Below are 26,565 nucleotides of genomic sequence, written 5' to 3' on the forward strand. Positions count from 1 at the left end.
GTGTTGATACCAACTTGCTTGCATTTAGAACATAGCAAGCTTTTCTGGTACAAAGTTGGCAAAAGGGCCACTAGCTTTGTACCACACCAGCTTCTTGGAGTTCTACGCTCAAATAGGGCATTAAGAGCAGAAGCAGAAGGGCAGGCGAGCGATGGCCAGTTCCAGCTTTGCCAGAGGTAGTAGAATCAGTCAGGAAAATAAGGCCACTGACCAGAGTAATTGGAGAGTCCTTTATTACAGATCAGGCAGATTAAAAAGGCAGACAGTTAGGACTATGTAAACCAGAAGACTGAAACAAAAATGTACCCATTTAACCGTTTCAAAAACCATGTACGGAAAGAAGCTGAAGGAAAACATCCGAGAAGAGGCAGGTGTGCCACCGTTCCCAGTCTGCGCTGTGCTGGTGGAGCCATTTCTCTTGCTGATCTCCTGCTAAAGAGGAATGTTGACAGCATGTCATCTCATTCTGCTGGTACTTAATGGGACAGGCTGGCATGGGTCAGAGGCACCATCACGATGAACCAGAAGCTGCTGGATGAAAAGTGACTCATGGTCAATGGTGACAGAAATGCCATACCATGGAATGGCAGGAAGTTGCTGTTTCTGCAGTTACAAGAAAGATAACAGTGGGCCCCACCAAATTCCCGCTTGGCTTTGCAGACACCAGGGCTGCTGGACTGACTGATACAAGTGAAGGACAACATCTAGGTGTTCATCAGAATTTAGTAAAACCCCACCATTTTCAGTGGCAAGGCATGGTTTCCAGTCCTAAAGGTTCAGCAAGGTCAAATCAGGAGGATTTCCCATCCATCACGTAGTAGCGATACATCAATCCCAAGACTATGGCCCCCAAAACAGGGATCAGCCAGACTGTCCAGAAACTGAGGAAAAAGGGAAGAGGGGGGTATAAAGTTACATTTATGTTATATGCACTTAAAACAGGAGAGCTCTTTTCTAGAATCTTTTTCTGTCATAGTTCTGTGAGCAAAGTCTTAACAATTCTATCCATTCATTTATAGGTACAGATAAAATCCTAAGGCAGTTCATTCCTACCCAATAAGTATGGTTGCATCAGAACTTTCTACTAGTTTCAGCCTGCATGGGGCTACCAGTTAAATACATTATCATGGCTAAGTGAGGAATCTCATATAACACGGGAGCAGCAAAGATGGCACAAGATTAGGAACTGGCCTCAGTCAAAGGTGGGTAGATTTATCTCATTTACAGATATGTAAAAATAAAATAGGACTTCATTAAATTAGACTGCAACTCAACAACATGCCCACCTCTCCTTGACTAATTTAGACGGTCATTCCACAGATCATAGTATGTAACAACAAAGCCTAGAATGATGCATGATTAAGATGCTGGTGCAGGAGGCTGATCCATACAAATGTTGAAGAACCATAGATCTATTTAGAAACCAGGCTGACTTGGAGAAAGCTTGTTTGTTTACTCTGTTGGCAGAGCAGAATACCATACCTTGATTCTTTCGAGGGAGACTTGTTTGGAACCTGAGAAGACAAAACAAACACACATTTTGTGTACATTTTATAAAACATGCAAGCTGAAATTATATGCTATGAAATGGTCTGGTTCACATGTCATGACAACCTATGGGTTATGGCTTGCTATGAATATTTAGCATGGCCTGGCTGGACAAATAAACCACCAGGCTTGACTTAGGGTCCCCCCCCCCTTTCTAAACAAACCACATGCCTCAGTTTGCATGTACTGTAATGCCAAGCCTTCTGGTTTCTTTCTTTCTGTGCTAGCCAGGTTGGAGTAAAGTGGGAGTGAATGAGCAGCCTGCGCCAGCTTTCTGCTCATTTACAATATACCATGGTTTATTGCTTACTGTGACATATGACCAGTCCAATTTGAGCAAAGGTGGGTAATAGCATTGAGATGACCCTGGAAGAGGGAACGAATGGGAGGATCTGTTTTCTGGATCTTCATTCTCTGCCCTGATTCTTCACCTATTTATTTATTTATTTACTCTCTCAAGGTGTTCCATTCTTCCCAACAACTATGTCTGGGCACACATTTAGTTTCTCTTCACTCCCTCTTCCACGTCTTAGAAGTACTTGGGCACTTTTCATAGGGAAACTCTTCAGGCATCCCCAACCTTTGGCCCTCCAGATGTTTTGGAGTACAATTCCCATCATCCCTGACCACTGGTCCTGTTAGCTAGGGATCATGGGAGTTGTAGGCCAAAACATCTGGAGGGCCGAAAGTTGGGTAAGCCTGTCTTAGACAATCACTCTTTGCCAGTTGCTGTGTGTTCCTTTGCTTTCTTATTTGCTGCAGTGATCAATAAGGTTCCTCTCCACGACTACAAGGCTCAGTCACCAAGCAGAGACTTCCTATAACAATACAAGCCATATGTCGTGCTGCTTTTTTGCCCTTGCTTGTTGGCCTGAATTTTGAGTTCCCCACTGTTCACCATCCAGACATGTCTTAACAGCAACTCTATGCAAAGCACACAGCTTGGTGTCCTTAAGACACATTCCACACACTGGCTTAGCCTCACACCCAGCAGCCACACACGCACTCTTCATTACAAGCACAACACTTGGTCTCAATTCAAAATGAGACATCATGAAAAGCCAGCCTGAGCAATTGCCTCTCCATGCAATGGAGGGAAGTTACAAAAAGGTGCCTTTGCCTTTAAGATGTGAATAGTTCCCTTATTGCAAAGCTGCAAATGCCAAGTGACAGCAGCATCATTGTGAAAAGGGCTGTCTAAAGCAGTGCTGTTCACCGGCCAAATCTCCTAGCCAAGCGTGAAGAGAAGCCAATTGTTAAACATGCACATAACTCCTTAATGAGATTCCATTTAACACTCCCAGCGCCAGCGCCAGCCCTAAGCCTTCCTTTGGCACCCATCCCATGTGTCTCCAATCTGTCGCTTGAGCTCTGAGCAGCAATGCTAAAGGGTGCTTGCTGAAAGAATGTAACTTCTTTGCTTTACCAAGTTCAGGTAGCCTTTCTGTGCATCCAATGCAAGCAACTTGACCTCAAAGATTGGCTGGCATTCTCTCTTGTACCTCATGTTTAGCAGATCCAGGACAGGAGACTTCTTTGCTTCTTGTAGCAAAGATAAGAAACTGGGATGGTGCAAAAAAAAAAAAAAAAGCCCAGGGGAGAGAAGAATCTTATCCAATTCCCCTTGGAGGATGCAGGCACAAGCCAAGAGGGATTGTATTGCCAGAAGTGACTATCAAATACTTGTTCTTAATTTATTTATAATTTGTATTCACCTTTAGAAAACCATATGTATTTACAAAGAAAAGTTAAGTAAAAAATAAAGAAATTGCAAGTATTACATTAAAAATAACAGTATATATTATGTCATCTCTAATAAATATTTTGGATCATGTCAAGAATGTGTCTTGTTATACCTATCTTCAATAAACATGCCCAATTCTGTCTGAACTTATTAAGTTTCTACAGAAACAGAAACAGAACCTTGTTTTTAACTTGTTAAAATTACAATGGCCTGTGGCAGTGCAAATAAATACACTGACCATGAAAAATGTTTTGAGTCTAAGACACCAAGCACAGAAGCAATTTGCTTGCAGTATTGTACTATGTGGTAGGTTATATGACTGCTGTTTGTTTCTACATGCAAAGGTTATTGAAAAGGGGAAGGCTACAAGAAGAGTGGGAGAATCCTTCCCCCCCCCCTCAGTATTACAGCATACAGCAATCAACTGTGCTAGCTAGCGATGATGTGGGTTGTAGTCCAAAATATCTAGATGACATCAGGATGTGGAAGGCTGAAATACAGAATATCAGAGCAGATATCAAAGATGGAAGTACTACTACCAGAACAAGGAATTTTTACCTGCCTCTATGAGTTGCCCTACTTCTGTTGAGCAAAGAGATTGTTCAGTACAGAAATTATGGATGACTACTTTCAGGGGGACTATATGACCAAGAGTCTTCCCATCATTTCCCCCCTATAAAATAGCCCAACATAAAGTGCAAAAAGAGATGCCCAAGAGAAATCCACTAATTGCATTCAACCTACAGATTAAGCAATGCTATATTTCAGAGGCAGTGGAAATAAGACAGTTGCATTTGTGGTGAAAAGCTAAGAACCTTGTGGAAAGTTGAGAAGAGATGCTAAGAGACTTAAGGACCAACAACACTGAGCTGAATTCCACAGGCTGAGACATGAAGCTGGAAGGACAATGCAGCAGACCGTATGAGGTGCCCCTGTAAGTCAGAGAGGTCTGCTTTGGAAACCAAGAAAAGCCTTTCGCAAACAGAAACTTGCCGCACCACCAAAGAAACCCAATCCATGAGCGGGAAGGGTGCTGTTCCAGTAAGGGCAATTTAGAAATAGCCACATTTTTTGGTGGCTACTCATGACAGACAATGACATCAGCAGAGGGAGAGACAGCACAAACAGAGAAGTATTAAGAAGAGATTCAAGTCTCTATCAAGTCAATCCAATCAAAGGCTTTCTGTGAAGAAAGCACTATAGCCTTCAGTATTGAAGGCCCTCTCCAATGGATCCATGTTGCAATTGTAAAAGCCCCCTCTCTCTACCCCAATCTCTCTCCCTCCCCTTCATCATATTCCTAGCCTGCCCATTTTGTATGAGCTGATTTCTTGTGGGCCGTCTTATCTCTTTTTGTTCCTTTCTCCCCACACCAAGCCACCTCCTGCCATGCCACTATCGGGGGGGGGGGGAGGTAAAGGACCTCTGGATGGTTAAGTCCAGTCAAAGGCTACTATGGGGTGTGGTGCTCATCTTGCTTCACACTAAGAGAGCCATCGTTTTCCACAGACAGCCTTCCGGGTCACGTGGCCAGCTTGATTAAATGGCTTCTGGCGCAATGGGACACCATGACGAGTGCCAGAGTGCACGGAAATGGTGTTTACCTGCCCATCGTAGCGGTACCTATTTATCTACTCACACTGGTATGCTTTCGAGCATAGCATACTTTCAAGTATAGCATACTTTTGAGTGGGTGGTGCTGTGGTCTAAACCACTGAGCATCTCTGGCTTGCCAATCAGAAGGTCAGTGGTTCGAACCTGCGCAAGGGGGTGAGCTCCCATTGCTCTGTCCCAGCTCCTGCCAATGCCACTATCTATGCCTGTATCAAACTCCCACTCTCTATTTGCAAAGGCTACTCCCTTCTCTTGAGTCCCTCCAGAAGACTCACTTCTTTAGCAAAGGCTTTTCTGAGACCAGCTTCACTGGCTTGCATAGCTGCCCAACTCTATCCTGAAAACCTGAAACGCTTGTTTCATCATCTAAAAATCCAGATGAACACACTTTAACAAGCACCCTATGGCCACCTCATCAGCCCATAGTCATTCCATACAGAGAGCAAAGCAAGGTTGCTACTATGGCCATGGTTCCCATCCCAGCAAAGTACTTGGTAGATTAAGCTACCCAGACAATCTCACAGCCCTTTCTAATTGTCAGTCAATTGAAACTTTTGCCCAATTCTTGCAAATAACTGTTCTGCAAAAGATCCTCAACAACTTCAGAAGGACTGCTTCTATTTGCAGCATTAGGACTCCCCAAAAACTAATCATAGAAGAAGAAGAAGAGTTTGGATTTGATACTCTGCTTTATCACTACCCAAAGGAGTCTCAAAGCGGCTAACATTCTCCTTTCCCTTCCTCCCCCACAACAAACACTCTGTGAGGTGGGTGGGGCTGAGAGACTTCAAAGAAGTGTGACTAGCCCAAGGTCACCTAGCAGCTGCATGCAGAGATGTGAACTCGGTTCACCAGATTACGAGTCTACCACTCTTAACCACTACACCACACTGGTAGTTCAGTTGTTCTCTTTGTAGTTACAGCATCACTTTTGTAAGTTATCACCTTAGGAGCATCATGCACATGAAATCCTTGCTGCTTCCCAAAAATCCAAGCTGTTCAGGCCCCTGCACTCAGGGATAGGTAGGAAAGTTGTTGTCTTGTACTTAAACAGACCACTGGTCCCTCTAGTTCAGTACTGTACAAACTGACTGGTGGTAGTTCTACAGGGTTTCAGGCAACGTGTGTGTGTCTTTTCCAGCCCTATCTGGAGATGCCAGAGACTGAACCTGGGATTCTTGCATGCAAAGCAGGCTTTTACGGTCCTTCCTCCATGTCTCCTTACCACTGGAAGAGGCAATGCCTGCATTGGTCCCCAGGTGGAGGGACCATTTTCCTTCTTTACCCATGATAATTTTATTTATTTTTTAAAAAGGAAAAAGCAGGAGTAAACACTACTAAACCCATTGAGTTTTCTCCTACAGAAGATATCATTAGCTTTTGAGACAAGTTGCTTTTGCTGAGTATGCAGAAACCCAACACTGAAGAAGCAGCTAGGGAGGAAGACAAGGCGGTGAGCAAGCAAAAGCAACCCCTTTGGTTAGGCCTGGCAGAGGAAGCAAAGACACAAAACAGTCTCAAAGACAGGCTTGAGGAGCAGAGTGGGGAGGGGGTACCTCAAGTTCTGCAGAGGCAAAGGACACAGAAAACACAGGGGCCATTTAAATATGACATATGTGCAAAGGGCTAGCACTCATTTGTTGGCTCTGCTACAAAAGGACCATGGTCTCCTATGTAAACAGTCCAGAAAATTATGATGCAAACCATGCCATCAGGATCCTGAAAGGGGAAAACAGGACTCCCTTTCAGGGCATGTAAAGTGTAGGTAGGGGAATCAGTGTAAAGGCAGAGGACCAGAAATGTCATCAGCTTCTTCCTCAGTGTCTAAACCCTTCTTTTAGTAATTGATTCAAGTAAGCCATTAGACACTGCAGAGCAGACAGAAGTAATTTCCAAATACGGTAATAGGGTATGCCTGGGCATATTTCTTCAGATGGGCCAACCAGGGCTTTGCTCCAGGGATAGGGCTGAGGCCACCCACAGTACTCCATGCCTCTCCTCAGGGAAAAAAAAACCTCACTTGTCAGAAAGGAGTGACACCTGGACAAGATTTAAGTGGGACTCGCTTTTTTTCTTTCTTTGCAATGTTCCTGCCACAAAAGTTTGCCTGGCATTCTTCTTATGAAAAAAAGGACAAGCTTGTTTGCATGCCTGTAGTATTTTGGTTTTTTCCTGTCCTGTTTTTGTTTTTTTAAAATGGGGACCTATACGTAGAAAACCCAGTAACTGTCATGTTGGCTTGCATCAAACTGCAGTAACCAAACTAGCCATGCTCATCTAGCTAACACACACACACACACACACACACACGCCCCACATATTTCCTTGTGCACCAGTCACTCTGAAATTTTAAATCTGGGTGGTTCTATAAATGAAACTACTGCAATGTGTTTTTATGTTTGTAGGGAAAACATTGTGAAGACTCTTTTTCTCGCCCAGGTATCATAAATCACAGAAAGGTATTGACTTTACAGCTTCCCAAGACACTAACACAAAACATGAAGGACAGGGAGTGGGTGTTTCCCATATAAAGTCATTTCCAACTCTGGACCAAGAAGCAAGGCAGCAGAGAAGCTACTTAGGTCTTCTGTGAATAACCTGAGGTCGCTCCCTGGTAGCAGAGGGGCACATCTCTGGGCAAAGTGTAGCACAGAATCAAATGTTTAAGTTCTCAGGACAAATTCAACAAGTTGTTGGCTGGGACCTCATGCTCACCCCAAGCCTTTGTTGACACAAGTCAGGCAGCACGACGAGAGAGAGGATAATACACAGAATGGGCTTCGAGTTAGGTAGGAGAAATGTTATAATCCTTTCGTCGTAAATGATTGAACTGCTGGGCACCACACAGTGGGCCTGGAGCAACCCACAGTGGCTGTGTTTACATAGCCAGCGGATGGCTCCCACTGCTCCTCTCCAATCGTGGGAACTGCTCTTCAATGACAGGCTCAGAATTCTCCCAACAACTGCAATAGCCAATACAGAGTTTGCCAGGTCAGCTTCCAGGAAGACTTGCTGGAAAGGGGCTGCTCAAGTATTCCGATGTGTTCCATACCTAGAGTGCTTTCAGCCCCACCCACTCAACCAGCTATGATTGAAAGTTGTTGTGTGCAGAACAAGGAAATCCTCTCTCCTCCAGCAAAGCTAAACAGTCCTGAAACCCAGGACCTTTAACCCAGAACTTATTATCTTGTGAGTTAAATAAGAAGAGCCCTGGGGCTACTGCTGGATCAGGCCGAAGGGGGCTCCTCTAGCCCAGCAGACTATTTCCTACAGTGGCCAACCATATGTCCCATCAAGAAATTCCCAAGGGAGGGCAAGGGAGTTGGTAGCCCAGAGGGACTGAGCACCAGGCCCCAAATCTTCTGCTTCCTTTCCTATCAGTCATTTAAAAAACTTAACACACACAAACACAAACACACACACACTGCCCAGAGACACCTACACATATAAATTAGCATATGCACATTTTCATTCCACATCCTTTAAAGACCTAAGAACAACCCTATGTAAGACCAGCAGTCAATTCTTATTCAACTTCCCCGGCAACTTGTACTCTGAGGAATATCACCTCTGAACACAGATAGCTATTGATCTGCCCGTACTGTGCTACAGACAATTTTACAGTCAAATTTGAAGGCAGCATGGCACAGAACCACTGCAGAAAGAGAGTTCTTCATTGAACTGAAGCCCCAAGGTAGAAAGAGAGGACGTGAGAGGCAGAACACAAGACCTGCAGCCAGAACACCAGTGGCCTTGGGCTCTCTAGATGAAAATGCCCACGGGCAGCACCCCCATTCCCACTCTGACCAATTAAGGGCAGAAACCAACCAAACACTCCAAGTGCAACAGGGCAGCTCTCATTGCAGCACCCTAACTATGTTCAGCCCTTTTGCCACTGCTGAAGTCAAAGTGAGGTGAGCTCTGCTCACCGAGGAGTAGGTGCATTCCACTAACACAACATGCCCATTCTCACTGCACCTTTTCAAGTGCCCCAAAACCTTTTCCATGCTAGAATGAAGGGAGGTAGAGGAGATCACCAGGATACTGACTTACCTTGGAGGCATTAGGATTACGGTCACACTGTTGAGAAAAGGAAAGGAAGAGAAAGAAGAGAAAGGATGTTAAGCTCCTGGAAAAAAATATTTCTGGCAGGCAAGAAAGAGCCCAAGCCACCTGAGGTGCCTGGCATCCTTCACTTCTCACTCCCAGAAATGAACTGGGAGCAAAGTTCTTATTTAATAAAACCAGGACATTAGAGCTGCCTTGCCAACCTGGTATTCTCTAGTTGTTTTGGATGACAACTCCCATCAGCTCCAGCTTGCATGGCCATACTATCTACTCCAACACAGTTGTGCTGGCTGGGGCTTATGGGAGTTGTCGTCCAAAACTGGAGGACAGGAGGCGAGCAAAGGCTGAGTTCAAGTCATTTGAGAGCACATGCTGCTACATTAGTCAGTTCCCCCACCCAAACCCACAACAAGCTCTTTGACAAAGGAGGCAAATAATAGTTTGTGCCTCACCTTCTCTCTGGAGCTCCACAGCCTGTACCCAAAGGTGGATATTCTTATTAAATAAAAGCTACAAACATTCCCAATTTTTCCCCATACTAGGACCTCACCGGATGAACCTCTCCTATAAGGTATTGGTCAAGCATCTCTCGGGCATCCAAAGAGTGGCCAACATCTTCAAAGTTCTCAGTGGCATCTCTACCAGCTTGTTCAAGCAGAACCTCCTCTCCACCTGGATGCTGCAAAGAACAACAACAAAGGAACTATGAAAAAGAAAAGCAGCAAGAAAAACACACTGGCTTCTCTTCCTCAGTATATACACAACTGACAACCCAAGGCATGTCCCACTGAACTCAGTGGGAATAATATCCAAGTAGACATGCAAAGGATTGCACTTGGTTGAATCCTATACTTTACTCAAAAGTAAGTCCTTATGAATTCAATTGGACTTGCTCTCAGGTAAGTGTAGTTGGATTGCAGCCTTAATGTCCCATCTCCACTATGGGAAGCCTCAATAATTCCATCCAGCTTCCTTAAACATGCTTGAAAAATTAAGGCCCTGGCCATCCAAGCACCTGGAAGCCTAGTACTGGAAAACAAGAGGTCCAGGGATTTTATTTCTCCTATCCATGGTCAAGAAATGCATTAATGTTGGTCCCTTAAACACACATCCAGTACCTGGAGATTTACAGTAAAGGTAAAGGTAAAGGGACCCCGACCATCAGGTCCAGTCGTGTCCGACTCTGGGGTTGCGCACTCATCTCGCTCTATAGGCCGAGGGAGCCGGCGTTTGTCCGCAGACAGCTTCCGGGTCATGTGGCCAGCATGACAAAGCCGCTTCTGGCGAACCAGAGCAGCACACGGAAACACCGTTTACCTTCCCGCTGGAGCGGTACCTATTTATCTACTTGCACTTTGGCGTGCTTTCAAACTGCTAGGTGGGCAGGAGCTGGGACCGAGCAACGGGAGCTCAACCCCGTGGCAGGGATTCGAACCGCCGACCTTCTGATCAGCAAGCCCTAGGCTCTGTGGTTTAACCCACAGCGCCACCTGGGTCCCTAGATTTACAGTACTGTATTTGTATTTTAACCATGGGCAGCCTTGAGTATTCTTTGATATAAATGTAAGATAAAATAATAAAAGAAAACAAATGCAATGTTTTTCAGCACCACTTAAGACCAGACTGATTTTTTTAAAACTGTACCTCTGATATTAACAGCCATTTTTCCACCCAAGGACACCCATCTGCTCTGGTCCAGAACAACTGTGGGAACCACCAGGTTGGCAAAGGGTGAGTTAAAGAGTGGGATGCAGGGCTGCCAGGATGAGCGAAGCTAGAATCACTGTGATTACTACGGTGCTTTCTGGTTCCACAGATGCAAGGAATGAACATGTTTTACATGCAAAGTCCCAGGTTCAATCCCTGCTGGCATCTTTGGTTAAAACAAAAACCCTTTACCTGATCCCAACATGGATAGTGGCAAGCCGGAAGAGAGCATTCTCTAGGACAGCCTATAGCTATTGAACTCCCTCCTCACATAGATGTGTCTGCCTTCATTATACAGCTTTTGTCATTGTTGAAAATGTACCTCTTTATACAGACCTTCAACATCTGATTGTTGATCTATCTATATGTCTGCATTTGTACTCAAAATGATATTTGGTCTTTTATCACTTGTGCGTATGTTTGTCTCCCTGGGCACCCTTAGAAGGAAGATACATAAATTCAATAAATAAATGTTTTAGGGCCCACCCTATACTTCTGATTCAAAGTTGTTTTTAACTATATTTTACATTGCTGCAACCCATCCTGGGACCTTATGGTGAAGGGCAAGGAAGAAATCTAAATAACAGCAATAATAGTGGACAGATACTTGCAGCTGGAATAAACAGTGTGAGGCTAGGTGGTCAATTGCCCAATGTGCTAAAAGGAGAAGCTTCCTACACTATCTGCGTTTTGCTTCCAATAGACTCCTGCCACCTCTCCCTTGGGTTGTAGATGCCACTGACTTTTGACAGAGCAGGAGCCACATACAGAATCTCAGGTCAGAGAGTACAATGCAGTCAAAACATGCCCAGGCACACCTTCAATGTGCTGGAAGGATCCCTGGGGTGGATTTTGCTCCCAGGGTAAAAGAAAAAAGAAAAAGAAGAAGAAGCCTCCAAGGGTGAGGCAGGGGGCAGAGGTGATGAGAGTAATCTCTGATTGACGTCATCAGCTTCCCCCTTTGGCAGCTCACATTTCTCCCCAGAATGACACAAGAGGTGTGGACACTTAAGGCCTTAGAAATGGACAACAAGCAAAAAGGGCTTGATTTAAGCCACCAGCAATTGACGACTTTCCTTTGTCTTTATGAACTGCAAAGTTAAGGATGGGCATGGAAAGAAGCTAAGCAAAGCTTATTTGAGAATGGATAGTATTCAGCCCTAACTAATCTCTCAGGCATTGAATCTGGTTTCCATACTACCAGAGAGGAGGAGAGAGAAGACAAATACAAAGGTAGCTTTTGAATTAGGCTAGCGTGTGTCATGCTGCCTTAAGTTCTTGGTATCTTCTGGTTTAAGTTTCTCCTTAAAGAACAGTTTTGGCATTCCATGTCACTTAGAAAAGCTGGATCAATAAGATAGATGATCTGATATACAGTCAGTTTGAGAAGTTGAATTCATCCACAGCCAAAAGGCCATTTACATCCAGAAAATTTTTCTCCAAGTGATCAAGCAGACAGTAGAGAACAGAATGCCAAAACAAGTTGGAAAGTACCTAGCAAATATGTGCCCACCCTAGGCAAGAATAGGAACCCACAGCTCTTTGCTGGAGCTAATGCTATTCAGATGTTTGATTTTAAATCTTCCAAAGTCTCATAGCAACTTGCATTTGGAGCAGGAGACATAGTGAGGGCCCAGAATCTGGCACACAAGAGCAAGCACTCCTGTGCACCCTCCCTTGAAATACATTATGGGTACCCAGCTGGTGTTCGCAGGCAGCTCCTGAGCTACCCAGGAATTCAATTCCTAGCTTTCTGGAGCTCCGGGTCTCCCTCATGCCAATGTGCTTCTATCACATGAGAGTCTAATGTCTCATTCTTTAATATGTAATATTTGCTGCAACATTACAAAACAGAATTGGCTTTATGTAATCCCTGCTGAATTGGCAGGCTTCAAGGACTAAATCAGCATCTGGCCCGTTGACCGACAAGCTGCTGGAGCCCCAGGAGCAGAACACAATTATCTCTTTGCAAACAGGCCTCCTCTGCTTTACGCAACAAGCCTGTGGTAGCACTTCAGGCTGAACCACAATCTCACTCATGTATCATGCAGCAAGAAAGCACAAGGAGCTTCAGGTTGAAGAACATTGCAGTACAATCGCTAAAATAGGCAGAAAGATCAATAAGTGGTCCTCCAAGACTACAGCAATTTTCAAGCAGTCCATGGGGGAAGATGTTTGGGAACTACTGAACTAACTAGGAGTCTGAAAGGTACTATCTACAGCTTCAACATAAGACCCACAGAAAACACTTCTCTTTCCTTGTGAGCTCATCCATCCTTTCAAAACAGGAAAAAGAGGCCTTGGTTAAACGCACACACAGGCACACAAGTGTAAAGACACAGCGGGGTCTTCTCAGTGGCGGCCTCAATCCATTAGACTACATTATCAAAGAGGCCAAAGCATGTAAGTAGCTAGAAATTGGCCTAAAGGCATTTCATATTAGGACAAACCTATGAGGCTCTTTTACAAATTTACGATGTTTTCATGAAATTTCCTTTTATCTCTGTGATTAGCTATAGATTTTTTAAAAATGAAGCACTAATTACTTTAATATAGTTTTATTGTCTTGCATTGCTTTTATGTAGTGATTGTTAACTGCTCTGGATAGGCAATGAAAAGAGGTCTAGAAACTTAAGTGAAATAAACAGTAATTTAGACCACCCACAGTCCTCAGTCTCCAGACTACTCTTTTTGCAGATGGTATTGCAATCTAGATCTGATTCAGACTATGGTGTGGATGTGCATTTACCAGAAGCTTAAGACTTTTTCTTGTTTTGTCTTGTCTTAAGACACTGTGGACTGCTGGGAAGGGGAAAGAGGAAAGTGAATGTGTGTGTGTGTGTGCACACAAATAATTCCACCCCTACCCCTCTTAATCAGTACTGCTGGGAAGTAAACAGCAACTTCAAAGTCACTGAGTAGCCAGAATTGGGAATTAGCTTATAAGCAGTTGAGGAATTAATCAGACTCAAGACAATATTATATGTTAGATACCAGGCACTGAAATATGGATGTTTCCAATACAGTGGCCACTTACTGCAAAACTTACCTTGCTTTTTAAAGTACTGGCATCTATTAGGTATTTTGGAAAATGGTTTGTCTGTTTGCTATGCATTTGGACACCTCTTAAGACACTGTAACCAAATTTTGCACAATGGTTCCTGAGATCAAGGAGGCATCTTTTATCTTTGTTTGGGTGCAATGGGAAGCCATTTGAAATCAAGATGGCACACTGAACTGAGTCTTTCAAAACTGCACTGATGTTTTGACTTCTTAGAATTCCTGAGCAATTCCAGGTACAAGGCTGCTAGTAGTTAACAATTATTTCTATAAGCATTTTAGTGCTCCAAATAGTTGAAAATCCTTTTCATATAAATGTTCACATCAACCCTGTGAGATCCTAAATTTTAATAGAGGCTGTAACATAAGGTATGTTCACACAGAGGGTAAGCTGAATTTTGCAAACCCTTAACAAGCATTTGTTCCTATCCTGTTCTCATTTAGAGTAGTCAATAAGCAGTTGTGTGTGCCTACAAAGCTGCCATGTGGTCAACCCACTGGGTCAACTAGCCTAGTACTTTCTGCTTCAAGGGGAGGGGACACTTGCAGCCTTCCTAGATATTGTTGGACTGCCAGTGTAACATAGTTGTTGGTGTGTTGAACTAGGTCATGGGAAACCAGGGTTCAAATTTTCACTTGGCTATGAAGCTCCCTGGGTGACATTGGGCCATTCATTCAGCCTAACCTACCTCACAGGGGTGTTGTGGGGATTAAATGAGGAGCAGGAGAACCATGTAAGCCACCTTGAGCTCCATGCAGAAAAAAAGTGAGATATAAATGCAATAAAGAAGTAAATAAATGAGTTCCTATTATCCCAGCCAATGGGATAATTAGGCCATTAGGGTTGATGGGGAGTTGGGAGCCTGAAAATACTTACAGGGCCTCAGATAATTTCCTGCTCTCCCCTTTATCTAAAGTGACATGCAGTGGGTCTCCAAGGCTTTTCCCAGCCCTTTCCCCCTCACACTGGCTGACCAACATCTCAGGCAAGAGTGTACCACCCTTTAAAATGGAAATGCTGTGGACTGAATCTGCATGCCTCCTACATGCAAAACATTTGTTTTACCCCCATTCCCCCCATGTGGGTCCTCCAATTGACTCTGGCTGACTAGATTTACTCTCTGTTTGTGTATTGCTATTTTTTATATATACATTTTTAACCCTTTCAAAGGATAACTGAGGAAACTCAGCCCACTGAAGTTGTGGGGAGGGGGTGAACCTGCCCACAGTCTTAGAAGGAAGACAGGAGATGCTATGGCAAAGCAATGCCCTGTGTCTGTCAGGAGCTGGAGGAAGTTAGCCGGGACATTATGACGTTGTGTTCTGCCTTTCCCAACGTACAGGCTGCTTGCAGTTGAAAGTCCAGGAGGCTGGAAGAGGCTCCGTCGGGGGCCTAGCCATCCCAACCATCACCACCCCGCCATGTTTAGCCTGCAAGCTAGCCTTTTCCAGCCCCCTCACCCCGTCCGGCAGAGGCCAGCTGGGGTCTTCCCTTTGGGCCCCTCCAGGCCTGGTTTAGGGCCTTCATGACCTCTGCAAGGCCCCGCATCTCCCTCCTTGCTCCCAGGAAGTCCCTGGGCAGGAATGGATCCACCCACAAGCCCCCGCTCCCGTATCACGGAAAACAGCCCCCTCCTGAGGGTGGGGGGCTCGTTTGCATAAATTAGCATAGCCACCTCGCTGAGGAAGCGGGTCACGTCATAGACGCGCCCGCTGATGACTAGCCAGGTCTCCTTGTCGGTGTTTCGCTTCGCCACTTCGTCCAGGGTGAAGACGGGCCCCCTTTCGCGCGTCTCCGGCGCGTCCCCGCCGCTACCGTGCTCCTTCATCGACCCCATTCAGACTCGCCCGCCTCGACCGAAGGGGATTCTTGGGCTTTCGCAGCCGCCGTACCTTAGGCCACTCCCACTCACCAGCCAGGTGGAAAGGCGGGGGGTAGGATGAGGTGAAGGAGGGCATAGTTCTCAGAGGCCAATCGGAACGACGCGCCGCTTACTTTGTCAGCCAATGAAATAGTCTACTTTCAGGAGGCGGCCGACGGGGGTGGGAAAGAAGGCATGTTTTTCTCTTAGTAAATACGGACGACTAGAATGTGCTTCATACGGGACTTTTGAGAGGAATGGCATCAGCGTGGACAGGCAGATAGCATATTACTGTAATTGGTTTCTTACCTGCATGGAAATGATGGATTGATTGTTTGGGGTGTATGTATGATATCTTCCCACACTTCAATATAAATTATATACACATACAGTACACTTAAGTCCGAGAAGCTGATACACTAATATATAGGCTACTCAAAACAATTTTTAAAAATCATAAAAGCAAAAGCATATAAAATAAGTTATATCTTTCCACCTGTGCCTTACCTGGGATTTGAAGGGAGCACCAGTCCAGGAGTCCACCTAAGAGTTTTCAGAAGAACCCTCAGTCTTCAATAATTCTAAAGAGCTTGGAAGAGTGCAACACTTGCTATTGCTGATTTCATCAACCTGGTGCCCTCCAGTTATTTTGGACTACAGCTCCCATCACAGCCAGAGATGTCATCCAAAACACCTAGAAGGCACCAGGTACCAAAGGCTATGCAACTGAATGTAAGTGTTCTATGTAGATGCCACCTCCACTATATTGGGACACACAACAGATCTTCATACATAACTTAGAAAACACTAATCAACAAGCATTTCAAAAACACATTAGAACAAACCTGTTTCAAAATGATTTCTTGGTTTTAGTAGGACACCCCTCACAGAGCCATAATTCCCAGAACACTTAACAAACTGGTTTCAAGGATTCTTTGGTGGGAGCCATAACAGTTAAAAGTGCTGTGAGAGTACTTTCAACATATGGTGTTGAAATGACTGTCAGTCCTAAATACATTTATTTATTTTACTTATGTAACAAAATTCATATACCAATTGATTGTAAGGAAATCTCTAAGCAGTTTACAAAATTACTTACAGTTAGAATATATCTTGCTAATTGAATTGGATTTTCTTTAAACTTAGTTACAAACCTAGGCATGCTTTCTTAGGATCAATACTGATTGAAATAAATGTGACTCACTTGCCAAATATTTTTACACTGTTAATGATTCTTCTGTACATTTATCCTCATACAACACCACAACCATACCCTCTGTTTTCAGTCTTTAGGCTGTGGTGCTGGTTTCTTATGCAGTCAAAACAGTAGCACCAGCACAACAGGAACTGATCAGCTGGGAGAAACAAAAAGCGGGGAACGCGGGGTGGACCCCAGAAACAGCCCTATCAGGACTGAGATGGAGTGCAAGTTGGTGGGGGTTGGAACAGGAAGACAGAGGTTGAGGAAGGTGAATTAAATAGAGAAACTAGAACTCTGGGCAGTAACACTCCACACTGAAACAGTTGCTGCATGTCCCAGTTTAATCTATTTTGGATTTAAAATAAAAATAAAATAAAATTGAAGGTGTGGGGCAGATCTAAATGCTTGAACCTGTATCCTGAGAAGCCTGACAAACTTTTAAAGCTGATACAAGCCAAGGAGTTGTGCATGTCACTGTTTCCCCCATGTATACATGGGTCTCTGAGCAGTGAAATGTTTGAACTAAGATCACACATTCATTTAAACCTCACCAACAAAGTGCAACTACATTTCAAAAGCTTTCTGGGCTTTGGCATTTGGTTCAGCTGAATTGAGCACTCACTGCACAAATGGACCTTGGCGTATGAGGGCAAGAAAGTGATTGATCCAAGTACATGCATCAGCTTTCAGAGTAACATTACATGACTTTGCCAATATGCTGAGTATTTGAGACGTGATCTCTAGTTCTTCACCTGCTCTCATTGACAAGGGAGATGGATGGGAAAGGGGCCCCACCACATTCAGATACAAAAGTTGTATGAATTATGAGGTGTGTGTTTCTCTTTTTGCCTGATTATCCCCCTATGACAGCCTTGCCTTCCTGTCCTCTGTTTATTCAGTCACGGGAAATATTTTCAGGTTGAGGGGAGTGTGGAAAGCCATCATTTTCACAGGAAATGTGCATTTCTCTTTATTTTCCAGTTAAGCAAGTTAAACCACATGAGCTGGAGGGCAGCCCAACAGCCTCTTCATTTATTTACCATCAAGTTGCAGAGGGTTGGAATGGGCTGAGATAACAACAGGCCAGAGACGCACAGTCACGATGCTTCCATATCTGCATGGTGGCTCCAGCTTATCTGCAGTCATAAAAACAAAAATGTAGGTAGGGTAGTTCTATTCCCTTCATTACAACAATTCGCTTATTTGCTGAAAGATGACCTGAGTGTTGTTATCTGCAGCTTCTGGAAAGCCCTCCAAGGGGTGGGGGGAGTGAGCAGGGGATGAATGTGTCCCCTTGTCTTTCAAACCATATTATGAGATTATTTGGGGGAGCAATAATATTTCTGCCTAACTCACCAATTCTGTGTTGAATTGTTGTTGTTCAGTCATTCAATTGTGTCCGACTCTTCGTGACCCTGCGGACCAGAGCATGCCAGGCACCCCATCCTCCACTGCCTCCCGCAGTTTGGCCAAACTCATGCCAGTCGCTTTGAGAACACTGTCCAACCATCTCATCCTCTGTCGTCCCCTTCTCCTTGTGCCCTCCATCTTTCCCAACATCAGGGTCTTTTCCAGGGAGTCTTCTCTTCTCATGAGGTGGCCAAAGTATTGGAGCCTCAACTTCAGGATCTGCTCTTCCAGTGAGCACTCAGGGCTGATTTCTTTAAGGATGGTTATGTTTGATCTTTTTGCAGTCCATGGGACTCTCAAGAGTCTCCTCCAGCTCCATAATTCAAAAGCATCAATTCTTCGGCGATCAGCCTTCTTTATGGTCCAGCTCTCACTTCCATACTATAGTTATAAACATTCACATGGGCCCAGGTATGAGTGCTACATCTCAAAGGCACCAATCCTTCTATTTCCAAACATATCTGAAAATTAGCTCTTAGATCTTCATGAATATTACTCCTTCTCCTCTGCTGAAAGCCTTCCACATACCCTGTACCTAATATCTGCAGTGTTGATACTTACTGTGATGGCTACATAATAGTAGGTGCTGCTTTGAGATCATGGGAGTTTCAGCCCCACCAAGGGCCAGCCAGACAAAATGCCTTACCAGTTCCACATTCCTTTCGCAAATTCAAGCAGAGTGAAATGTAATTTATGGTTGTCCTACTCAATCTTGTGCTTTACCACAGATTGGACTTGGATCTTGAAAACTACCTATAGGAATGGGAGACCAGGGCTTTCAAACGAACAAGCCCATCGAGATCATAATTGTTGGGAAATAACTGGGGAATGCTAGTTATTCCTGAAGTCCCATGTGTGGGGGGAACTACAAAGAAAAAACAGCCAACTGCTTAGAATAAAAAGAAACAAACATGGGACTCTACGCACTCTGTAGCCAAAACAGCCCCCAGAAGAGTTTAAAACTCACATCTATGCAGCATTTGCAAAGTGTGGGAAATGTAGGTTATTAGACCTTTAAATGTCCAAGTGTTAAGTGCTTACAGTTCTCTTCTGCCTCTAGCTTTCTCGGAGTGTATAGACCACAAACTTTAGTAAGTTTAAATGCTTTACTTACAGTAAACACAGGTCTCACTCATGCATTGTTCAGTACAACAGCAGAAACAACACAGGCAGTATATTATTGATTACAAAAGGCAAACACTAATCTCAAACACGCGGCCTAAGTCTGGAGTCCAAGTCTCAAACATCTGCTCAGCTTACATGGTTCAACAGAAGAAGGAGAGGAACAAGAAACAGACAATACTTCTTCCCAAATGTGAGGGGGTGTGAGCTATCTGTCCCTTCTCTATGAATTTACAGCTCTGTGGTCTTTAACCCCTTCATTTACTAATTAGCATAGGTATGCATTGTTAAAGCTTTGACTGCAAATAACTCCCACAATAATTACCCAGTTGAAATGCACAGCGGCTTGACCATAGAAAACATGGAGGTTAACAACTTGGCTCATGTCAGTGGTAACCAAAAATCCAATTGTACTTATAGAGCAGATGATAGCAGCAGCTGTAAAAACCAGACATGAACTCATTAAGCCCCTGAGTAGGATGCAACAGAACAATTTCCCCCAACCAGGCACCCTCCAGATGTTTTGAAGCACAACTTAAATCTGTACTAGCTGGGGGTGGTGGGAGCTATAGTACAAAACATCTGGAGGACACCAATTGGGGGAAGGCTGGAAAAGAGAATTATGCCTAAATAATTACACCAGGGAGGTCTACCTTATTTGCAATTTTGACTTTTCCTCTACATAGATTTGCTAATGAGAGGTAGTTGCTCTTGCTTAAGTCCTTTTACCACCTTCCAGAGTTACACTTTTATCATCTGTTTTGATGTCTTATGGAGTAGATCAAACCTTTCCTCAAGCCAGTTACTGTCCATTGTTCCTGTGGAATGCTCTGGCAGAAAGCAGAAACTTCCTCTGACATGCCAAATAAATAGTGGCTTATTACTAATAAGAGTGGTTCTGGGGCATGATCCTGCTGGAAACCATTACATCAGCAATACCCTATACAGTACATGTGCTCAGGGCCCTTCAAATGCAACAAATTTCTGTCATGAGTAAGTGGACATAAGGGAGAAGTGGTTGACTGAGCCAGGTAAGGAGAAGAAATGGCAGGCTATTTTTCTTTCTGATGATAATGCTGCTGACCTTTATCACTCTGATATTTACTCCTCAAAAATCTCTCTCTCTCTCTCTCTTAGATGTTCTTACTCCTTAAGTAGAGTTTATTTCCCTCTGCTTTTTAGACCACAGCTATTAAACCAACCACTCTCTGCAGCAACCTTAACTATGTTCCTGCCCTTCCTTCTTTTTCACAGTTAAGCATGCAGTCTTATGACAGAGAAGGATCAATGGAATTTGGCATTTGGGCTGAGGATCATGACCATCGTCAACTTCGTCATACAGAAGAATCTTCTCTCTTGTGGCAATATATGTGGTGCTTTACATCCGAAAAAGCAGGCTAGACCTTTAAGCCCACTTTCTCGTTCCTCCACATGCAAGCTCCTCCATCTTGGCTGTGAGTCCTGATCCCTCCTTTGCAGACTTTCTTTCCACCTGGCCTGGGAGGGTGGGCCCCTGACTGACTCCAGCTACAAAAGCTGAGGCTTCACAAAATATTATTGGGCTGGGTTTTTCGTATCTTTATTTTAGATCTTGTTGTGGTTTATGTGGACGTTGTTCTGTTTGGTTCTGTTCTGTGTACAGTTTTTTTAAATGTTTTGTTTATTAATGACTTTTGTTATGTTGTAATTACATATTCATGTTGTAAACTGCCTTGAGCATGGTTTGAACTGTGGAAAGGCAGCATGCAAATAAAACTATGTATCTATGTATGCAGGTAGCTTACTCTCTCCCATGTTGCCTTTATTGATGCCAATAATTGCATAGCTGTTACCCACAGTAGGGCCTAGAAAATGTTCTTGATTCTCTCCTGGCTGGGATAGTTTCATACAGCAGCAGCCACGAGGCACTTGGCACCCAGTGTATGTGCTCACCAGTGTGCCCCTTGTAATTTTCCTTTTGGGAGGGTGGGGTCACTTCCTATGACCCCCGCCCCCCGCCTGCTTTTACAGTAACTCCTGCAGAAGGCCAGGCACACAAGACCTCAGCGATGTGTGGGTCCTGGGCCTGGAATGTTTTCTTTCATCTCTAATCGCTGCACTGAGGCTCATAAATCATGTAGCCAAGACAACAAGTAAAAACATGACTGTAATTTGTTTCTTCCTGGCCCATTTTTGGCACAACAAAACAAGAGACTTTCTTGGCTGGGAATGATGATGACACCATGACAGAAGGCGAGTGAGCGGACATCAACCTGGTGACTCTTCTCCCACCTTCCCTGCTTTCTTTTTAGAGGTGCCAGGAGGTAGTAGGATGCTGACAGCTATCTCACTGCTGACCATGCTGGATAGAGAATAACACAATTAGCAACCGGATTGTGTGTGCGTGCCACTTATTTGAGGGAAAGAATGTCATATTCATGTGTGTTAATTGTCACCAAAGGCACCTGATCAGATGGTGGAAACAAAGTTTTCAGATAAACAAATTAATATTTTTTATATTTTTCCATTTGGAGATTGGAGGCAAAACAGGCGTGGTGGTGCAAGAATTTTATGGATTGAAAAAAAGTTGTTTTACATTATTGTCCTTATTTATATCACGTCCGCAGCAATCCTCGGCAGAATTACTGGGTAAGTGGAAGCAAACCTCACTGAACACAGTTATATTGACTTTGAGGCAAACATCCATGGGATTGGACTACTGGATCCTAATTTCCTGAACCACAGGTGACATGTTCCTGCTCCTAAGTAGTTTAGTGTATGAGTTCAAAACTGTCTCCCATGAATACATAACAACTGACTGACTGTATTGTGATGGGCCACCTCTTCCAGAACTGTTTCACCAGGTGGCTCTGGGAAGCTCTCAGATCAGAGCTGACAGAAAGCACCATCCCATGTCTGTCTCAAGCAAGTACACCCAGGCATTGACAGCTGGCCACCCTATTAGCCTCAAGCAGGCTTCACCACCGGATGCCACCAGATGTTGTGGACATGGCTCTCATAAGCTCCAGCATCATATGACCATACTGCCTGGGGTTCCTGGGAGCTGAAGTTTGAAACATCTGGAGAGCGACAGGTTGGCAAAGGCTGTCCTAGTGTAAGCAATGCCACCACTTGAATGGGCTGTGCTGTTGGGCCAGTGCTGCACAATCCCACATAATTATTCAGTTACTATTAGAAAGAAAAGTAAAGAAAAAAGAGAGAAACTGATATTTTTTTCTGAGAATGCCACTGCCTTTATGAGAACAGAGTTTCCACCCAACTCCTAGTTGGGAGTCCTGGGAAATAAAGGCTTGGGATGTGTGTGACTTACTCGTTCCTGGCTAGCCTGATAAGACCCAATATGGAGCCCACCACCACCCCACCACTGTTGTCTTCCTCCTACCCCTTTCCCTCAGTGGCTGTCAAAGAATATGAAGTGGGAGGGAATTCCACAGATCTCTCTTGGGCCTCAACTGAAACTCCCCATTCCATAGCTCACTGGAGGAAGAATGAGGAAAAACACATACTTATGCCAGAGCCTGCCAAATGGAAAATTATAAAACAGTGGGGAGAGGAGTGTGATTGACACACAAATAAATAACACTTAGAATGAGACACATTGTTTAAAAAGAAGGGAAGTTGTCTTTTCACTCCATTCCTACTGCAGAAGTTTTTACAAGCAACAGCTGACATCCTGTCAAAGTTGTTGGATCCAGTATGTCCCATTGAGTCCAATGGGCCTGCTCTTACGACTGTCTGGATCCAGCACCTTATTTGCTGCCAATAGCTACAGCTGCTCTCTCCAAATCTTTTTCTGCAGAACATGAACTGGTAATAATGTGTCTCCTTTACCTTGATAGATAGTGGTATAATGGAAAATTCTGTAGTACAAGAGCTCAACTTGACACAGATAAATTTATAAGTGATAAGGTGGTGCAATTGGGGCAGAGTGAGGCAGCTGCCTCAGACAGCAGGGTGGGGGGGGGAAGAGGCAAGTGGATCTCTCAGAGGGTGAGCTTGGTCTGGCAGATGACCATCTTCTGGAGTAGAAACAAGCCCTTTTCACATTCTGTCTTTCTAATTTATGCATGGTGGGCAAGCAGTTCCGTTGGTGGGCATTTACCCCTCTCGGTACCTCACCCTTCCCCAGTGCCACCTGGATCCAAAGATTTTATAGCATAAAGGAAGGAAGGCAACACCTCTGCTATCTTTGTTATCTGCAAACAGAACATGCAGCCCCCAGAAAGGGAAATACAACAACCTTTCAAACATTAATTAAAAAGTAATTTCAAACTGCAGCATTTGAAGTTTTCATGATTTGCAACTGCACATTTTTTAAAAAAACAACATTTACACTTTTCCAACAGGACTAGATACTGTATTACAATGCTGCAAGCAAGCTATTTCTGGAACTCCGCAAGGTGATGGAAATGCAAAGCTCACATTAAATTTTAAACGGATATTTTGCTTGTGTAGTAAGAGGACAGTTAGGATCTCTTTAAGCGGATGACAGCAGGTGTTTATTTTAAATGCAGAACAGGTAATTTATTGGTGTTCCACCCATGTGCTCTGTTCCCTGAGGGTACCTGCCCTGGCCAAGTATAGTGTTTGTGATTCATGTAATAAAACCAGTTTAACCAACCCGTTCTGGTGCCCAAGGTGAAAGAGTTCTACACGTGAGATGTTTCACCATGTTTAAATGGCTGTTCCACTTTCATTACAGCCTTTTGGAAGCATAACAATGCGACAACTTTCCCCAAAGACTTTTTGAAAGATCTGTTAGTTGTGCCGAACTGCAGCCCAACAGCAACCGCCAGTATGTGAACAGTCCAGCATCATGTTCTCACAATGAAGAAGGTGGGCATCCCTACCCACTGGATCCATGATGCGACTTGTATTGTTGTTGATGATGTTTTAACCTTTTTATTGACTTTGTGTAATTTTTAGTATTTTCCTACACCCTGCTCTGGGGTTATTTTAGTGAAGAGCAGAACATAAAAACTTGAAATAAATACTAAAAATCTGGAGTGCACATTTTCCCATCCCTGAGCTAAGCCCTGAACGTTATAGGAAGTGTCTGCCAATAATAATAATAATAATAATAATAATAATAATAATAATAATAATAGTTGTTGTTTTTGTTTGTTTGTTTGTTTGTATCTATCCCGCCCATCTGGCTGGGTTTCCCCAGCCACTCTGGGCGGCTTCCAACAAAATATTTAAAATACATTAAAACATAAGTCAAATAATAATAATAAGAATGCCTGTCCAAGCAGGTCTCTGGCCATTACTCCCTTCATACCTACGACCAGACTAGATTCAAGGGGGGTGGGGGTGGGGAACCAACCATGATGCCATTCATCTGTTGGTCAGAGCCAAGGCTAAACGGGTTACCCTCAAGCCTTTGCTGGATTGCGAGAGGAGTCATCACCCGGTTCCTAGTCCTGCTCTTCAGCACCCTCTCGTGGGCTATGTACACACAGCAGCATAAAGTGGATTCAGTGCACCCACACATTGTCCTCATCCAAATGGCAGCCTGCATCCTACCCACAGCTGCTTTAATTTGGATTTCCCCAATATACAGATAATGCAGTAAAGGATATAAAGAAAATTCTGTAAGGGGGAAAAAGGCCAACATTGTGTGGACGATTTATTATTATTATTATTATTATTATTATTATTATTATTATTATTATTATTATTATTATTATATTAAAAAAAACTGGTGATGTTTTGCTGGATACCCTCTATTAATACCCTCTGTTACTAAGTCCTGTACTTCCATTGGCAAACTGCCTCCATGGGCCTGAGGCAACACACTCACTTTTTAAAAAACCCACTGTTTTGTGCAAATGTGGTATATCAGAAAACTCGTATCTCAAAAATCAAAACAAATTGCCCAGTTCACAACGGGCCTCGGTTTTCCAGACCTCAGGGAGGATGGAGAATAACTAATGAAGAGAAAGGAACAGCAACAGGTTGATTTCGGTAGACAACCTGTTTATTGAACATTCTTCCTGATTTGTTTGTGGGAGGTTGTATGATACCTTATCAAGCATTTTTTTTATACCACACTCTCCAGGGCATTGCCCCAACAAAAATCCCTTTTTATTTGGAAGCAGCTTTCTTGTTTAAGAGGGCCCAATCCACTTGTACCACCTGAATTTGCCAGGAATATATCGAATCCCATGCACAAAACAGTAACAGCCTGGAAGAGGTCTCATTCTGGACACAGGTAATTATTATTATTATTATTAACAATAATTTTATTATTTATACCCTTCCCATCTTGAACTATTAATGGTGTTTGTACTCAATTCTTTCCTTCTACTCTTTTCTCTGGTTGATCAGGTTTGCCAGGTTTTTGAAGGGGGGCGGGGAATAAAAACCTTGTTTACTAAAAGCAAGGTGAGCACAGTCAAAAGAAATTTACCTGCCTCCAGCTCCAGCCTGTTGTTGTCACAGGTTCTGTTGTTTTGCAAACCACACTTCCCCAGCCAGAAGCATTCCTAGCCTTCCCTTCCTGCAAATGTGAGACTGGGGAGCCAATGCGAGAGCAATAAACCTGGGAGTGAAGAGGAGGAGAACATGGCAGCACAGTGAGAGAAGCAGGAGCAATTTGTATCAGATCGACCTCAACATTTTGGAGGACATTATTTTATACTAATCAATAGGAAAACAGACTTCTGTTTCAGTGTACAGTATCTGAAGAAGTGTGCATGCACACGAAAGCTCATACCAAGAACAAACTTAGTTGGTCTCTAAGGTGCTACTGGAAAGAATTTTTTATTTTGTTTTGACTATGGCAGACCAACACGGCTACCCACCTGTAACTGATACTTTTGAGGGTAACTTTACCGGTAATTATTTAACAAAACCCACATGCCACTTGATTGTAATAAAATATCTAAGTGGTTAATTAAAATTAAAGTCAAACAATAGGAGACTGTTAAAAACATTCAAAAGATAATGTTCCTGTGTGCTGGTGGAGATCTTGAGTTTCACTATCTAACCACTGTGATCAAAGAAGCACATTCAATATATGAGGCTGAAAGCAGGAGTTTCTCCCCATAAAGGCTTTTTGTGTGTTTGGACTATATTTTTAAAGGGAAACAATGTGCAATAATGCAAAACAGCCTGGGACTCCAAGGTCACATTTGACACACATCATCAGCCCTTTCCCAGCTGGTGCCCTGAAGATGCTTTGGGCTACAACTCCCATCAGCTCTAGTATAACAAGGTTGTGCCAG

At 43.7% G+C, this 26,565-nt stretch overlaps 1 protein-coding gene and 2 long non-coding RNA genes across 6 annotated transcripts; 1 reads left to right on the forward strand and 2 right to left on the reverse strand.

Moving 5' to 3' along the window:
• Nucleotides 1-216: 216 nt before the first annotated feature.
• Nucleotides 217-15,630, reverse strand: LOC117052153 (cytochrome b5). Of its 4 annotated transcripts, none has more exons than XR_004427217.1 (6): nt 15,418-15,628; nt 9,525-9,653; nt 8,960-8,986; nt 1,483-1,514; nt 738-881; nt 217-528 (listed from the first exon to the last, which is right to left on the reverse strand). XR_004427217.1 is itself a non-coding variant. In XM_033158926.1 (5 exons), the coding sequence occupies exons 1-5, from the start codon at nt 15,577-15,579 to the stop codon at nt 477-479; spliced, it is 405 nt and encodes a 134-aa protein (XP_033014817.1). In that variant the 5' UTR covers nt 15,580-15,630; the 3' UTR covers nt 217-476. The 4 variants fall into 4 exon arrangements, 2 of the variants coding, with proteins under 2 accessions (XP_033014817.1, XP_033014815.1); XR_004427218.1 differs by having other exon boundaries at nt 217-531; XM_033158926.1 differs by lacking the exon at nt 738-881 and having other exon boundaries at nt 217-531; nt 15,418-15,630.
• Nucleotides 15,631-16,209: 579 nt separating this feature from the next.
• LOC117052159 lies at nt 16,210-25,880 on the reverse strand. Its single transcript, XR_004427219.1, has 3 exons — nt 25,749-25,880; nt 17,845-17,940; nt 16,210-16,297 (listed from the first exon to the last, which is right to left on the reverse strand). It is a non-coding gene; the product is annotated as an uncharacterized LOC117052159 (long non-coding RNA).
• Nucleotides 16,713-18,016, forward strand: LOC117052160. Its single transcript, XR_004427220.1, has 2 exons — nt 16,713-17,072; nt 17,786-18,016. It is a non-coding gene; the product is annotated as an uncharacterized LOC117052160 (long non-coding RNA).
• Nucleotides 25,881-26,565: the final 685 nt, after the last annotated feature.

Source organism: Lacerta agilis, chromosome 8 (assembly GCF_009819535.1).
Source record: "Lacerta agilis isolate rLacAgi1 chromosome 8, rLacAgi1.pri, whole genome shotgun sequence".
In the NCBI taxonomy this organism is placed as follows: Eukaryota; Metazoa; Chordata; class Lepidosauria; order Squamata; family Lacertidae; genus Lacerta; species Lacerta agilis.

Coding starts and splice junctions, on each gene's coding strand:
- LOC117052153 (XM_033158924.1), bottom strand. CDS start 15,579: ATGGGGTCGATGAAGGAGCACGGTAGCGGCGGGGACGCGCCGGAGACG. Junction 9,654..15,417: donor TGACCCGCTTCCTCAGCGAG/GTGGCTATGCTA, acceptor TGTTCTTTGCAG/CATCCAGGTGGAGAGGAGGT. Junction 1,515..8,959: donor GTAATCCTAATGCCTCCAAG/GTAAGTCAGTAT, acceptor TTGTCTTCTCAG/GTTCCAAACAAGTCTCCCTC.